We start from the raw sequence: 14823 nt of genomic DNA, 5'->3' as shown, positions 1-14823 counted from the left end.
TGGGGTGCCCCCCCCAGACACCTACGGGGGTATTGGGGTGCCCCCCCCGGGCACCTGTGGGGGTATTGGGGTGCCCCCCCAGGCACCTGCGTCCCCTATGGGGGTATTGGGGTGCCCCCCCCGGGCACCTGAACCCCCTACAGGGATATCGGGGTGCCCCCCCCGGACACCTATGGGGGTATTGGGGTCCCCCCCCCCGCATCTCCATCCCCTCCAGGGTATCGGGGTGCCCCCCCCGGACACCTCTGGGGGTATTGGGGTGCCCCCCCCGGGCACCTGAACCCCCCACAGGGATATTGGGGTCCCCCCCCCGACACCTGTGGGGGTACTGGGGTGCCCCCCCCCCCCCGCTCCCCCCTTTCCCATTTCCCAGACACCCGGGGCCCTGCTGGGCTGGGGGGGTGTGCACACGCGTGTGCAAATGGGAGACGTGGGCCAGAACACGCGTGTGCGGCTGTGACGTGTGACCTGGCACACACACGTGTTCATGTTGGGGCGTGTCCTGGCACACACGCGTGTGCAGCTGTGATATGTCCCAACACACGCGTGTGCAGCTGTGACATGTCCCAACACACGCGTGTGCAGCTGTGACATGTCTCCGACACACGTGTGCATGTTGAGTTGTGTCCCAGCACTTGTGTGTGCAGCTGTGACGTGTCCTGGCCCATGCGTGTTCATGTTGGGCTGTGTCCTGGCACACATGTGTGCAGCTGCGGGTCATGTTCCAGCACATGCGTGTGCAGCTGTGACATATGTCCTGGCACATGTGGGTGCATGTTGGGTTGTGTCCTGGCACACATGTGTGCAGCTGTGACGTGTGTCCTGGCACACACGTGTTCATGTTGGGTCGTGTCCCAGCCCACGCGTGCAGCTGTGGGTCACACTTCAGCACACACATGTGCAGCTGTGATGTGTCCCAACACATGTGTGTGCATGTTGGGCCGTGTCCTGGCACACATGTGTGCAAATGTAACGTGTGTCCTAGCACATGTGGGTGCATGCTGGGCCATGTCCTGGCACACATGTGTGCAGCTGTGACATGTCCTGACACACACGTGTTCATGTTGGGCCTTATTCTGGCACACACGTGTGCGGCTGTGATGTGTCCCAACACATGTGGGTGCATGTTGGGCTGTGTCCTGGCACACACGTGTGCAGCTGTGATGTGTCCTGACACATGTGTGTGTGTCGGGCCATGTCCTGGCACACATGTGTGCAGCTGTGATGTGTCCTGATACATGTGTGTGTGTTAGGCCGTGTCCTGGCACACACATGTGCAGCTGTGATGTGTCCTGACACATGTGTGTGTGTTAGGCCGTGTCCTGGCACACACATGTGCAGCTGTGATGTGTCCTGATACACGTGTGTGTGTTAGGCCGTGTCCTGGCACACACGTGTGCGGCTGTGATGTGTCCCAACACACGTGGGTGCATGTTGGGCCGTGTCTGGGCACACGCGTGTGCGACTGTGACGTGTCCCAGCCGCGGGGGATGAAGGTGCCAGAAATAACCGGGGGGGGGGGGGGGGGAGGATTAAAGGCACCACGTGACCCGGCCCCGCCACCGCACCCAGCACGGGGACACGGGGGGTGACACCGGGTGCGGGTGACACCGAGTGGGGGTGACACCGGGTGTGCGCGTGTCACCGGGGGGGTGCCACTGGGGGAGGGGGTCCCAGGGTGCAGGTGACACAGGGTGGGGGGTGACACAGGACAGGGGGTGTCACTGGGGGTGTGGGTGACAGGTTGAGGGTGACAGAGGTTGGGGGTGTCACAGAGTGGGGGTGACACTGGGTGGGGGTGTCACTGGGTGTGGGGGTGACACCGAGTGTGGGTGACACCGGGTGTAGGTGACACTGGGTGGGGGTGACACTGGGTGTGGGGGTGACACCGGGTGTAGATGACACTGGGTGCAGGTGACACCGGGCGTGGGGGTGACACTGGGCGGGGGTGTCACTGGGTGTGGGGGTGTCACTGGGTGTGGGGGTGACACCGAGTGTGGGTGACACTGGGTGTAGATGACACCGGGTGGGGGTGTCACTGGGTGTGGGTGACACAGGGTGTAGGTGACACTGGGCGGGGGTGTCACTGGGTGTGTGGGTGACAGACACTGAGGGTGACACTGGGTGGGGGTGTCACTGGTTGTGGGGGTGTCACTGGGTGTAGGTGACACTGGGCCGGGGTGACACAGGACAGTGGGTGTCACCGGGTGTGGGGGTGACAGACACTGAGGGTGACACTGGGTGTGGGTGACACTGGGTGGGGGTGTCACTGGGTGTGTGGGTGGCACTGGGTGTGGGTGACACCGGGTGTGGGTGACACCGGGTGTAGGTGACACTGGGTGTGGGTGACACTGGGTGTGGGGGTGTCACTGGGTGTGGGGGTGACACCGGGTGTGGGTGACACTGGGCCGGGGTGACACAGGACAGGGGGTGTCACCGGGTGTGGGGGTGACAGACACTGAGGGTGACACCGGCTGTGGGTGACACGGGGGGGGGTGACACCGGCTGTGGATGTCACCCCCACCTTTGCCCCCTCCCCCCCCCGGCCCCACACGTGGCCCCGCCGCCCCGCGCTGGGGGGAGGGGCGGGGATAATCCCGGTTTTACCCCCCCGCGGGATTAACGAGGCCGCGGGGGATGATGGGAGCGGGGGGGGAGGGGGAGGGGGTGTATCCAGGCCGGCTCCTCCCCCTCCTCTTCCAGGCACCCCCACCCCCGTGGTGTCCCCCCCCCCGCCTCACCCCCCCCCCCCCCGTCTCTCACAGGTGGTGGCCCCCGTCCCACCATGGTGACACCCCTGGGACCCCCCGGGCCCCCCCGTCACCTCCCGCCGTGACCCCCCCAAGGCCTGAGGAGCCCCCCAACCCGTCCCCAACGGCCTCAGCTCACCCTGGACCATGAGACCCCGCGGTGGCTTCTCCCACGGTGGCACCAACCCCGGGGACAACGTGACCTGTGGTGGCACCTTCCATGGTGGCATCTCCTGTGGTGGCATCTCCCGTGGTGGCACCTTCTATGGTGACATCTCCCATGGTGACATCTCTGGTGACATCTCCTGTGGTGGCATCTTTGGTGGCATCTCCCATGGTGACATCTCCTCTGGTGACATCTCCCATGGTGGCACCTTCCATGGTGGCATCTCCTCTGGTGACATCTCCCATGGTGGCATCTCCCATGGTGACATCTCCTCTGGTGACATCTCCCATGGTGGAACCTTCCACGGTGACATCTCTGGTGACATCTCCCATGGTGGCATCTCCCATGGTGGCATCTCCCGTGGTGACATCTCCTGTGGTGGCATCTCTGGTGACATCTCCCGTAGCGACATCTCCAGTGGCATCTCCCATGGTGGCATCTCCTCTGGTGACATCTCCTCTGGTGACATCTCCTCTGGTGACATCTCCCACGGTGACATCTCCCACGGTGGCATCTCCCATGGTGACATCTCCTGTGGTGGCATCTCTGGTGACATCTCCCGTGGCGACATCTCCAGTGGCATCTCCCATGGTGACATCTCTGGTGACATCTCCCATGGTGACATCTCCCGTGGCGGCACCTCCCATGATGACTTTTGCTGTGGTGGCTCCTCCCACGGTGGCATCTCCTGCGGTGTCACCTCCTGTGACAGCGTCACCCACGGCGGTGGCACCTTTCATGGTGGCATCTCCCTCAGCGTTGGCCTCTCCCACACCGATGACGTTTCTTGTGGTGGTGGCGGCATCTCCTGTGACAGTAACTCCCATGGTGGTGGCACCTCCCACGGTGGCATCTCCCAAGGTGGTGGCACCTCCCACAGCCACGGTGACACCGAAACCAGCAGCATCTCCCACGGTGGCATCTCCCAAGGTGGTGGCATCTCCCACAGCCGTGGTGTCACCCAAACTTGTGACATCTCCCATGGTGGTGTCACCTCCCACGGTGGTGGCATCTCCCACAGCCACGGTGTCACCCAAACCACCAGCATCTCCCACGATGGCACCTCCCACGGTGGTGGCACCTCCCACGGTGACATCTCCCGAGGTGGTGGCACCTCCCACAGCCACGGTGACACCCAAACCTGTGGCATCTCCCACGGTGACATCTCCCACGGTGGTGGCACCTCCCACGGTGACATCTCCCGAGGTGGTGGCACCTCCCACAGCCACGGTGACACCCAAACCTGTGGCATCTCCCACGGTGACATCTCCCAAGGTGGTGGCACCTCCCACAGCCACGATGACACCGCAATCAGCAGCATCTCCCGCGATGGCACCTCCCACGGTGGTGGCACCTCCCACGGTGACATCTCCCACGGTGGCATCTCCCACAGCCACGGTGACACCGAAACCAGCAGCATCTCCCACGGTGGCACCTCCCACAGCCACGGTGTCACCCAAACCTGTGGCATCACCCACGATGACACCTCCCACCACGGTGGCGGCACCTCCCACGCCGTCCCCTCCCGCCGCGGTGCCACCTCCACCACCTTCCTCCTCCGCCTCTCCCACCACCCCCGGTGGCCTCCCCACCTCCTCCTGCTCCTCCTCCTCCTCCTCCTCCACCCACCCCCAACATGGGGGGCCACCTACAAGGTTGGGGTGATGGGTCCTTGGACCTGTGACCCCCTCCTAGCCCGGGCTCTGCCCGAGGTGGCCTCACGCTTGGCCGTGGCTCGTCTCAACCGTGACCCGACCCTCAACAAAGGCTACTGGTGGGACGCGGTGGTGGTGGCCGAGGCCTGTCAGACCCCCCAGGCCGTGACGGCGCTCCTCAGCGCCGAGCGTTACGCCACCGCTCTGGTGGGACCCCTCAACCCGGCTACTTGCGGAGCCGCCGGGCTACTGGCGGCCGCTTGGAACAAGCCCTTGGTCTCTTGGGCTTGTTTGGGTGACGTGGAAGGGTTGGACACCTTGGTCACCCCCCTGCCGGAACCCGCCGGGGTGCTCCACGCCGTCCTTCGTTTCTTCCGTTGGGCCCACGTGGCCGTGGTCTCCGCCCCCCAGGACCTCTGGCGTGAGGTGGGGCAGGGCTTGGCCCAGGACCTGCGGGCTCGGGGACTGCCCGTCACCGTGGTCACGGCCACCGGGACCGAGGAGGAGGAGGCCCGCGAGGCTCTGAAGAGGGTGCGGATGGCCGATGGCGTCAGGGGTAAGTAAGGGGGAGGGGTGGGGAGGAGGGGGATGTGGGGGGAGGGAGGGGGAGGGAGATGGTGGAGGTGGGTGGATGGAGCTGGAGGACACGGATGGACGGAAGGAAGATGGATGGAGACGGCGGTCACGGATGGATGGAGATGGACGTGGATGGGTGGAGGAAGGATGGATGGAGATGGTGGACAGGGGTGGGTGGAGGGAGGATGATGGAGATGGGAGAGGAAGGGTGGACGGAGATGGTGGGCGTGGACGAATGGAGGAAGGACGATAGAGATGGGAGAGGGAGGGTGGATGGAGATGGTGGACATGGGTGGGTGGAAGAAGGATGGATGGAGATGGTGGAGATGGATTAATGAAGACGGTGGACGTGGGTGGATGGAGCTGGAGGACACGGATGGACGGAAGGAAGATGGATGGAGATGGTGGAGATGGACACGGAGGGAGGGAGGATGACGGAGATGGCGGTCACGGATGGATGGAGATGGACATGGATGGATGGAGGAAGGATGGAGATGGTGGACATGGAGATGATGGACATGGTGGACATGGGTGGATGAAGATGGTGGGCGTGGGTGGGCAGAGGAAGGATGGTGGCTGATGGAGATGGGTTAATGAAGATGGTGGACGTGGATGGATGGAGGAAGGATGGATCGAGATGGTGGAGATGGAGATGGTGGACATGGTGGACATGGGTGGACGGAGGAAGGATGATGGCTGGTGGAGATGGATTAGTGAAGATGGTGGACGTGGGTGGATGGAGCTGGAGGACACGGATGGACGGAAGGAAGATGGATGGAGATGGTGGAGATGGGTGGATGAAGATGGACATGGATGGATGGAGGAGGGACGGAGATGGAGATGATGGAGATGGGTGGAGGGAAGGAAGATGGATGGAGATGGTGGAGATGGACACGGAGGGAGGGAGGATGACGGAGATGGCGGTCACGGATGGATGGAGATGGACATGGATGGCTGGAGGAGGGATGGAGATGGTGGACATGGAGATGGAGGACATGGGTGGGTGGAGGAACGATGGACGGAGATGGAGGAGGGGGATGAAGGTCAGAGGTCACGGGACCAAGGCTGGAGCCGGTTGGCCTGGGTGGAGAAACTCCCCACGCCCGCCAGCTGAAGGTCTGCTGGGGAGCTCCAGCGGTCCCGAGGGGGGGTGTCGGTGGCCGGGGTGTCCCCCCCGTGACCCCCCCGTCCCCCGCAGCGGTGGTGATGTGCATGCACTCGGTGCTGCTGGGCGGGGAGGAGCAGCGGGTGCTCCTGGAGGAGGCCGAGGAGCTGGGCATGGCCGACGGCACCTACGTCTTCATCCCCTACGACACCCTGACCTTCCCCCTGCCCTTCCACCACCTCCCCTACCCCGTCCTGGCCAACAACTCCAAGCTGCGCCGGGCCTACGACGCCGTCCTCACCGTCACCGTGGACTCGCCTGACGTCACCTTCCACGAGGCCCTCAGCCAGGCCAAGGAGGCCTACGAGATCCCTGCCCACATCGACCCCACGCAGGTGGGCTGGGGGGTATCTCCAGGGGGGTTGGGGGTATCTCCAGGGGGTTGGGGGGCATCTCTAGGGGGTTGGGGGCATCTCCAGGGGGTTGGGGGGCATCTCCAGGGGGGTTGGGGGTATCTCAAGGAGGTTGGGGGGCATCTCCAGGGGGTTGGGGGGCATCTCCAGGGGGTTGGGGGCATCTCCAAGGAGGTTGGGGGGTATCTCCAGGGGGTTGAGGGTATCTCCAGGGGGGTTGGGGGTATCTCAAGGAGGTTGGGGGGTATCTCCAGGGGGTTGGGGGCATCTCCAGGGGGTTGGGGGGCATCTCCAGGGGCTTTGGGGCATCTCCAGGGAGTTGGGGTATCTCCAGGGGGTTGGGGGGCATCTCCAGGGGGGTTGGGGGTATCTCCAGGGGGTTGGGGGTATCTCAAGGAGGTTGGGGGGTATCTCCAGGGGGTTGGGGGCATCTCCAGGGGGTTGGGGGGCATCTCCAGGGGCTTTGGGGCATCTCCAGGGGGTTGGGGGGCATCTCCAGGGGGTTGGGGGGCATCTCCAGGGAGGTTGGGGGGCATTTCCAGGGGGTTGGGGGCATTTCCAGGGGGTTGGGGGCATCTCCAGGGGGTTGGGGGCCCCCTCTGCGGTTTGACGGACACATCCGTGGGGCGGGAATAGGAGCCATCGGGCCGACGGGTTGGCCGTGGGGCGGGGCAGCGGGTGGAGAGCGTGGCCCAATGGGTGAAGGGGACTGTGGCTAGTGGGGGTTGGAGGGAGGTGGTCACGGGCCAGTGGGAGGGGGTGGGGCTGACGGTAGCCAACGGGACTGGGGCGGAGTCATCGGTAGCCAATGGGCGTTGGGTGAAGGTAGACGTGGAGTAGAGATGACCATGGCCAGCAGCCTTGGGTGGAGGTAGCCACGGCCACTAGGCTTGAGCGGAGGTGGCCACGGCCACGGCGTTGACCTGGGGGTGTCCCCGTGATCCCCCCACACCCCCACCCCCCTTTTCTCACCCCCCCCCCCCCCAGGTCCACCCCCTCTTCGCCACCATCTACAACTCCATCCGCTTCCTGGCCACGGCGGTGGAAGCCACGCGGCAAACGGGCCGGTGGGTGATGGGCACCAGCGTGGCCGCCCACGCCCGCGCCTTCCAACTGGAGGGCTTCTGCCAGCCATTGGCTGTCACCGAGGGCGGGGCCGTCACCGTCCCCTACGTGGTCCTGGACACGGATGGCAACGGCGACCAGTTGTGGCCGGTCTACGGGCTAGAGCCGGGCAAGCGGAGGTTGAGCTACCGTGGCCACAGCGTCCACTGGCCCCACGGGTCCAGCCCCGGCACCGACGCCGGGTGTTGGTTTGAGTCGGGGTCCATCTGCAACGGGGGTGAGTGGGCGTGGCCGTGGTCCCTCCCCCGCCTCGGTGCGGTGGTCTGGCTACCCTCGCGGGTGACCGGGTGGCCCCACGTGGGCACCTGAGCTGGCCGGCCAGGTGGCCCATTCACCCACGCAACCACCATGGGTGGGTGGGCATCTACAGAGACTGTGGTGGGCTTCCATGGCCATAAGTAGTCACGAGTGGCCATGGTTGACTCGAGGTGGCCATGGTTGGCTAGAGGTGGCCACGGTTGACTCGAGGTGGCCATGGTTGGCCAGAGGTGGCCACGGTTGACTAGAGGTGGCCACGGTTGACTAGAGGTGGCCATGGTTGGCCAGAGGTGGCCATGGTTGGCCGAAGGTGGCCACGGTTGACTAGAGGTGGCCACGGTTGACTAGAGGTGGCCATGGTTGGCCGGAGGTGGCCACGGTTGACTAGAGGTGGCCACGGTTGACTAGAGGTGGCCATGGTTGGCCAGAGGTGGCCATGGTTGGCCAGAGGTGGCCACGGTTGACTAGAGGTGGCCATGGTTGGCCAGAGGTGGCCATGGTTGACCGGAAGTGGCCACGGTTGACCAGAGGTGGCCACGGTTGACCAGAGGTGGCCACGGTTGACTAGAGGTGGCCATGGTTGACTAGAGGTGGCCATGGTTGACCGGAGGTGGCCATGGTTGGCCAGAGGTGGCCATGGTTGACCGGAGGTGGCCACGGTTGACCAGAGGTGGCCACGGTTGACCAGAGGTGGCCACGGTTGACTAGAGGTGGCCATGGTTGACTAGAGGTGGCCATGGTTGACCGGAGGTGGCCATGGTTGGCCAGAGGTGGCCATGGTTGACCGGAGGTGGCCATGGTTGACCAGAGGTGGCCATGGTTGACCGGAAGTGGCTATGGTTGACTAGAGGTGGCCATGGTTGACCGGAGGTGGCCACGGTTGACCAGAGGTGGCCATGGTTGACCGGAGGTGGCCACGGTTGACTAGAGGTGGCCATGGTTAACTGGAGGTGGCCATGGTTGACCGGAGGTGGCCATGGTTAACTGGAGGTGGCCACCAGTGATCATGGTGGCCATTCATGACCATAAGCAGTCACCGGAGATGGCCATGTCTGACCACAGGTGGCCACACATGTCCATGGTGGGCATCCATGACCACACACAGCCACAGGTGGCCATGGCTGACTGGAGACTGGCCATGGGTGACCAGAGGTGGCCATGGCTGACTGGAGGTGGCCACCGGTGACCTTGGTGGTCACCCATGACCAAAAGCCATCATAAGTGGCCATGACTGACAGGAGGTGGCCACAGGTAACCAGAGGTGGCCACAGGTGACCGTGGTGGTCATCCATGACCACAAGCCATCACAGGTGGCCACAGGTGACCATGGGTGGCCATGAGTGACCCACAGATTCCTGGGTGGGCCATGGGTGACCACGGGAGGCCCCGGGGTGACTCCTCTAGGCCACGCCCACCCCTTGACCCCCCCCCCCCCCCGCTCCTCTCTCTGGCCCAGGGGTAGACGCCACCTTCCTCCTCCTCATGTTCCTCCTCATCGCCGCCCTCGCCGCGGCAGGCGCCGCCCTCGCCTGCTTCATCAGGTGGGTGCCCCCACCCCGTGGGGTGCTGGGGGGCGCAGGGGGGACCTCAGGGTGCTACAGGGTCCCTGGGTGGGGGGTGGTGGCCCCTCAGCAGCTTCCGTGGCCCCTCCCCGCAGGCGCCGCATCCAGCAGGCCCAGCTGATGAAGGGCCCCAACAAGATCATCCTCACCATGGAGGACTTGACCTTCATCAACACCCAGAGCAGCAGACAGGTGAGGGGGGGGGACAGGGGACACTTCTGAGGTGGCCACGGGGACTCGGTGGCCACAGAGGTGGCCCAGAAAGGAGGTGTCGTGGCCTGAAGGCTGAGCCGTGGGCAGTCTTGGCCTGGGGAGGAGAATCGTGGGTTGGTGGGACCCGGTGGGTGACGTGTCCCCATGGGTGACATGTCCTCGTGGGTGACGTGTCCTCTTGGGTGACGTGTCCCCATGAGTGACGTGTTCTCGTGGGTGACGTGTCCCCATGGGTGACATGTTCTTGTGGGTGACGTGTCCTCGTGGGTGACGTGTCCTCGTGGGTGACGTGTCCCCGTGGGTGACGTGTCCTCATGGGTGACGTGTTCTTGTGGGTGACGTGTTCTTGTGGGTGACGTGTCCCCGTGGGTGACGTGTCCTCATGGGTGACGTGTTCTTGTGGGTGACGTGTCCCCATGGGTGACGTGTCCCCATGGGTGACGTGTCTCCATGGGTGACATGTCCTCATGGGTGACGTGTCCCCATGAGTGACGTGTTCTCGTGGGTGACGTGTCCCCATGGGTGACATGTTCTTGTGGGTGACGTGTCCCCATGAGTGACGTGTCCCCATGGGTGACGTGTCCTCGTGGGTGACGTGTCCCCATGGGTGACATGTTCTTGTGGGTGACGTGTCCCCATGAGTGACGTGTCCCCATGAGTGACGTGTCCCCATGGGTGACATGTCCTCTTGGCTGACGTGTCCCCATGGCTGACGTGTCTCCCTGGCTGCCATGTTCCCACGGCTGACGTGTCCCCGTGGTGACGTGTCCCCTGGGGTGCCACACCTCCGCGGGTGCCCCCCGCCCTGTCCCCGCGCCGCAGGTGGAGGGCAGCCGTACCAGCCTGGCCGGCCGCAGCGGGGGGGACACCAAGAGCATCAAGAGTGTCACCGCGGGCCCCGACAACACCAACGTGGCCGTTATGGAGGTAAGATGGCCCCTCGTGTGTGTGTGTGTGTGTCCCCCACACCCCAAAATGTGTGTCCCTGCCCTGTCCCCCTCCCATTTCTCCCTCCCCGTCACCCCCAAAACCCACCCCCCCACCTCCGGGGGCGACAAGGCAAGGCCACCCCCCCACCCACCGCTAGTTTCGGGGTGGGGGGGGGGGGGGCCTGAGGGTGGGGTGGCGTCACCCCAACGCCCCGACCACCCCCTCCGACCTCGAGTGCCCCCCGCTCAACATCCCGGCTGGATGATTGACAGCTCCAGGGCCGTGATTGACAGCTGCCTCCTGCCCTTTCCCCCCACCCCCCTCACCCCCCCGTAGGGAAACGAAAACTCGAAGGGCAACAGCCACCTCCCCCTCCTCCTCCTTTTGTTTAACCAGCAGAGCCTTGTCGCCTCCGTGCAGGTAAGTCGGACGCACAAAAAACCCGCCGTTTCACCCCAAAATTGATCCTCTTGCTCTACCTCACCCCGCACCCCCCGACTCTGTGTGCTCCTCCCTCCAAAATGGCCCCGACCGGGGCAAAAAAAAAAAAAAAAAAAAAGGGACGGGAAGCGATGAGGATTCTCCGGTGGCTTCTAGGAGGGTTGGGTGTTGGGTTGGGGACACGGGGACAGCAAGGGGACACACACACACACACACGGGGAGTGTGTGTGTGTCCCCCCTCCCTCCATGGTGTCCCTGTTTGTCCCCGGGGCCTCGGAGTGGGGCTGGTTCTTGGGGTGCTCAGACCTCCCCCCCCCCCCCCGGCCCCGCCCCCCCAGGGTGACTGGGTCTGGCTGAAGAAGTTCCCTGGAGATGAGCACAATGAGGTGAAACCGGCCACCAAGTTGGCCTTCTGCAAGGTGAGGGGGCCGTGGGGACGCCCGTGGGTCAGGGGGGACATCGCGGGGTCAGGGGGGACATCGCGGGGTCAGGGGGGACATCGCGGGGTCAGGGGGACAACGATGGGTCATGGGGACAATGTTGGGTTATGAGGGACATTGATGGGTCATGGGGGACATCGATGGGTCATGGGGGACATTGATGGGTCGTGGGGGACATCGATGGGTCATGGGGACAATGTTGGGTCATGGGGGACATTGATGGGTCATGGGGGACAACGTTGGGTCATGGGGGACATTGATGGGTCATGGGGACAATGTTGGGTCATGGGGGACATCGATGGGTCATGGGGACAATGTTGGGTCATGGGGGACATTGATGGGTCATGGGGGACATTGATGGGTCATGGGGGACATTGATGGGTCATGGGGACAATGTTGGGTCATGGGGGACATCGATGGGTCATGGGGACAATGTTGGGTCATGAGGGACATTGATGGGTCATGGGGGACATTGATGGGTCGTGGGGGACATCGATGGGTCATGGGGACAATGTTGGGTCATGGGGGACATTGATGGGTCATGGGGGACATCGATGGGTCATGGGGGACATCGATGGGTCATGGGGACAATGTTGGGTCATGGGGGACATTGATGGGTCATGGGGGACATCGATGGGTCATGGGGACAATGTTGGGTCATGGGGGACATTGATGGGTCATGGGGGACATTGATGGGTCATGGGGACAATGTTGGGTCATGGGGGACATCGATGGGTCATGGGGACAATGTTGGGTCATGGGGGACATTGATGGGTCATGGGGACATTGATGGGTCATGGGGACAATGTTGGGTCATGGGGGACATTGATGGGTCATGGGGACATTGATGGGTCATGGGGGACATCGATGGGTCATGGGGACAATGTTGGGTCATGGGGGACATCGATGGGTCATGGGGACATTGATGGGTCATGGGGACAATGTTGGGCCGTGGGGACACCACTGGGTCATGAGGGTCACCACCAGGCCATGGTAGGACAACACTAGGCCATGGGGGGCCACCACCAGTCCATGACGGGGCTGCCAGACCATGGGGGGCCACCACCAAGCCATGGGGGGCCACCAAGCCATAGAGGGCCACCACCAATCCATGGGGGGCCACCACCAAGTCACAGGGGGCCACCACCAATCCATGAGGGACCACCAAGCCATGGGGGGCCACCACCAAGCCATGGGGGGCCACCATGAAGCCACAGGGGGCCACCACCAATCCATGGGGGACCACCAAGCCATGGGGGACCACCAAGCCACAGGGGGTCACCACCAAGCCACAGGGGGCCACCACCAATCCATGGGGGACCACCAAGCCATGGGGGACCACCACCAAGCCACGGGGGGCCACCACCAATCCACAGGGGGCCACCACCAATCCATGGGGGGCCACCACCAAGCCATGGGGGGCCACCACAAAGCCATAGGAGGCCACCACCAAACCATGGGAGACCACCAAGTAACAGGGGACCACCACCAATCCATGGGGGACCACCAAGCCACAGGGGGTCACCACGAAGCCATAGGGGGCCACCACCAATCCATGGGGGACCACCACCAAGCCATGAGGGACCACCAAGCCATGGGGGGCGACCATGAAGCCACAGGGGGCCACCACCAATCCATGGGGGAACACCACCAAGCCATGGGGGGCCACCACGAAGCCATGGGAGACCACCAAGCCACAGGGGGTCACCACCAAGACACAGGGGGCCACCACCAATCCATGAGGGACCACCAAGCCATGGGGGGCCACCACCAAGCCATGGGGGGCCACCATGAAGCCACAGGGGGCCACCACCAATCCATGGGGGACCACCACCAAGCCACGGGGGGCCACCACCAATCCATGGGGGACCACCAAGCCATGGGGGACCACCACCAAGCCACGGGGGGCCACCACCAATCCATGAGGGACCACCAAGCCATGGGGGGCCACCACCAAGCCATGGGGGGCCACCAAGCCACGGGGGGGCCACCACGAAGCCACAGGGGGCCACCACCAAACCATGAGGGACCACCAGCGATCTATAAGGGGGCCACCCCGAAGCCATGGTGAGGAGGGAGGGCCGTTGGTGGCCACCAGTGGTCCCCGTCTGAGGCGTCTCCCGGGCGGGGCCAGCTGCGGGACCTGCGGCACGAGAACGTCAACCTCTTCCTGGGCTTCTTCCACGACTGCGGGATCTTCGCCATCGTGGCCGAGCACTGCTCCCGTGGCAGCCTGGAGGATCTCCTGCGCAACGAGGACATGAAGCTCGACTGGATGTTCAAGTCCTCCCTCCTCATCGACCTCATCAAGGTGGCCCAGGGGGCGGGGGGAGGGGCAGAAAGCGGGGGGTGGGGGGGTGGGGGGGGAGGGGAGTGGCTACGGGGATGGGGTGGGGGGCGGGGAGGGCCATGGGAGTGGTCTTGGGGGTGGTTGTGGGGCTGGGGGTGGCCGTGGTGGGGGTGGTTGTGGGGGTGGATCAGGGTGGTGGCCATGGGGATGGTGGTGCTGGTGGCCATGGTAGTGGCCTTGGTGGTGGCCATGGGGATGATGATGGTGGTGGCCATGGCGATGGTTGTGTGGGTGGACCATGGTGGTGGCCATGGGGATGGTGCTTGGTGGCCATGGGGATGGTGGTGCTGGTGGCCATGGTAGTGGCCTTGGCGATGGCCATGGGGATGATGATGGTGGTGGCCATGGGGATGATGATGGTGGTGGCCATGGCGATGGTTGTGCTGGTGGACCATGGTGGTGGCCATGGTGCTGGTGGTGCTTGGTGGCCATGGTGGTGGCCTTGGTGGTGGCCATGGGGATGGTGGCCATGGGGATGGTGGTGCTGGTGGCCATGGTAGTGGCCTTGGTGATGGCCATGGGGATGATGATGGTGGTGGCCATGGGGATGATGATGGTGGTGGCCATGGCGATGGTTGTGCGGGTGGACCATGGTGGTGGCCATGGTGCTGGTGGCCATGGTGCTGGTGGTGGTGGTGGCCATGGCGGTGGTTGTGGGGGTGGACCATGGTGGTGGCCTTGGTGGTAGCCATGGGAATGGGGGCCATGGTGGTGGCCATGGGAGTGCTGGTGGCCGTGGAGGTGCTGGTGGCCACGGGGATGATGGTGGTGGTGGCCATGGTAGTGACCTTGGTGGTGGCCATGGGAGTGCTGGTGGCCGTGGGGATGGCCTTGGTGGT

At 64.2% G+C, this 14823-nt stretch overlaps 1 protein-coding gene across 1 annotated transcript in view; it reads left to right on the top strand.

Annotated features, from left to right (window-relative positions):
- Positions 1 to 2897: 2897 nt before the first annotated feature.
- LOC141972854 (retinal guanylyl cyclase 1-like) overlaps positions 2898 to 14823 on the top strand; it is a 28721-nt gene continuing 16795 nt past the window's right edge. Inside the window, exons 1-9 of the mRNA XM_074930890.1 lie at positions 2898 to 5127; positions 6346 to 6647; positions 7653 to 8007; positions 9505 to 9589; positions 9706 to 9802; positions 10646 to 10750; positions 11090 to 11173; positions 11533 to 11613; positions 13769 to 13945. Coding sequence (XP_074786991.1) covers positions 2898 to 5127; positions 6346 to 6647; positions 7653 to 8007; positions 9505 to 9589; positions 9706 to 9802; positions 10646 to 10750; positions 11090 to 11173; positions 11533 to 11613; positions 13769 to 13945 — 3516 coding nt within the window. The remainder of the gene's footprint in view (positions 5128 to 6345; positions 6648 to 7652; positions 8008 to 9504; positions 9590 to 9705; positions 9803 to 10645; positions 10751 to 11089; positions 11174 to 11532; positions 11614 to 13768; positions 13946 to 14823) is intronic.

Source organism: Athene noctua, chromosome 36 (genome assembly GCF_965140245.1).
Source record: "Athene noctua chromosome 36, bAthNoc1.hap1.1, whole genome shotgun sequence".
NCBI lineage: Eukaryota > Metazoa > Chordata > Aves > Strigiformes > Strigidae > Athene > Athene noctua.
Note: the sequence above shows the minus strand (reverse complement) of the source record. Positions and strands in the feature narration are given on the sequence as shown.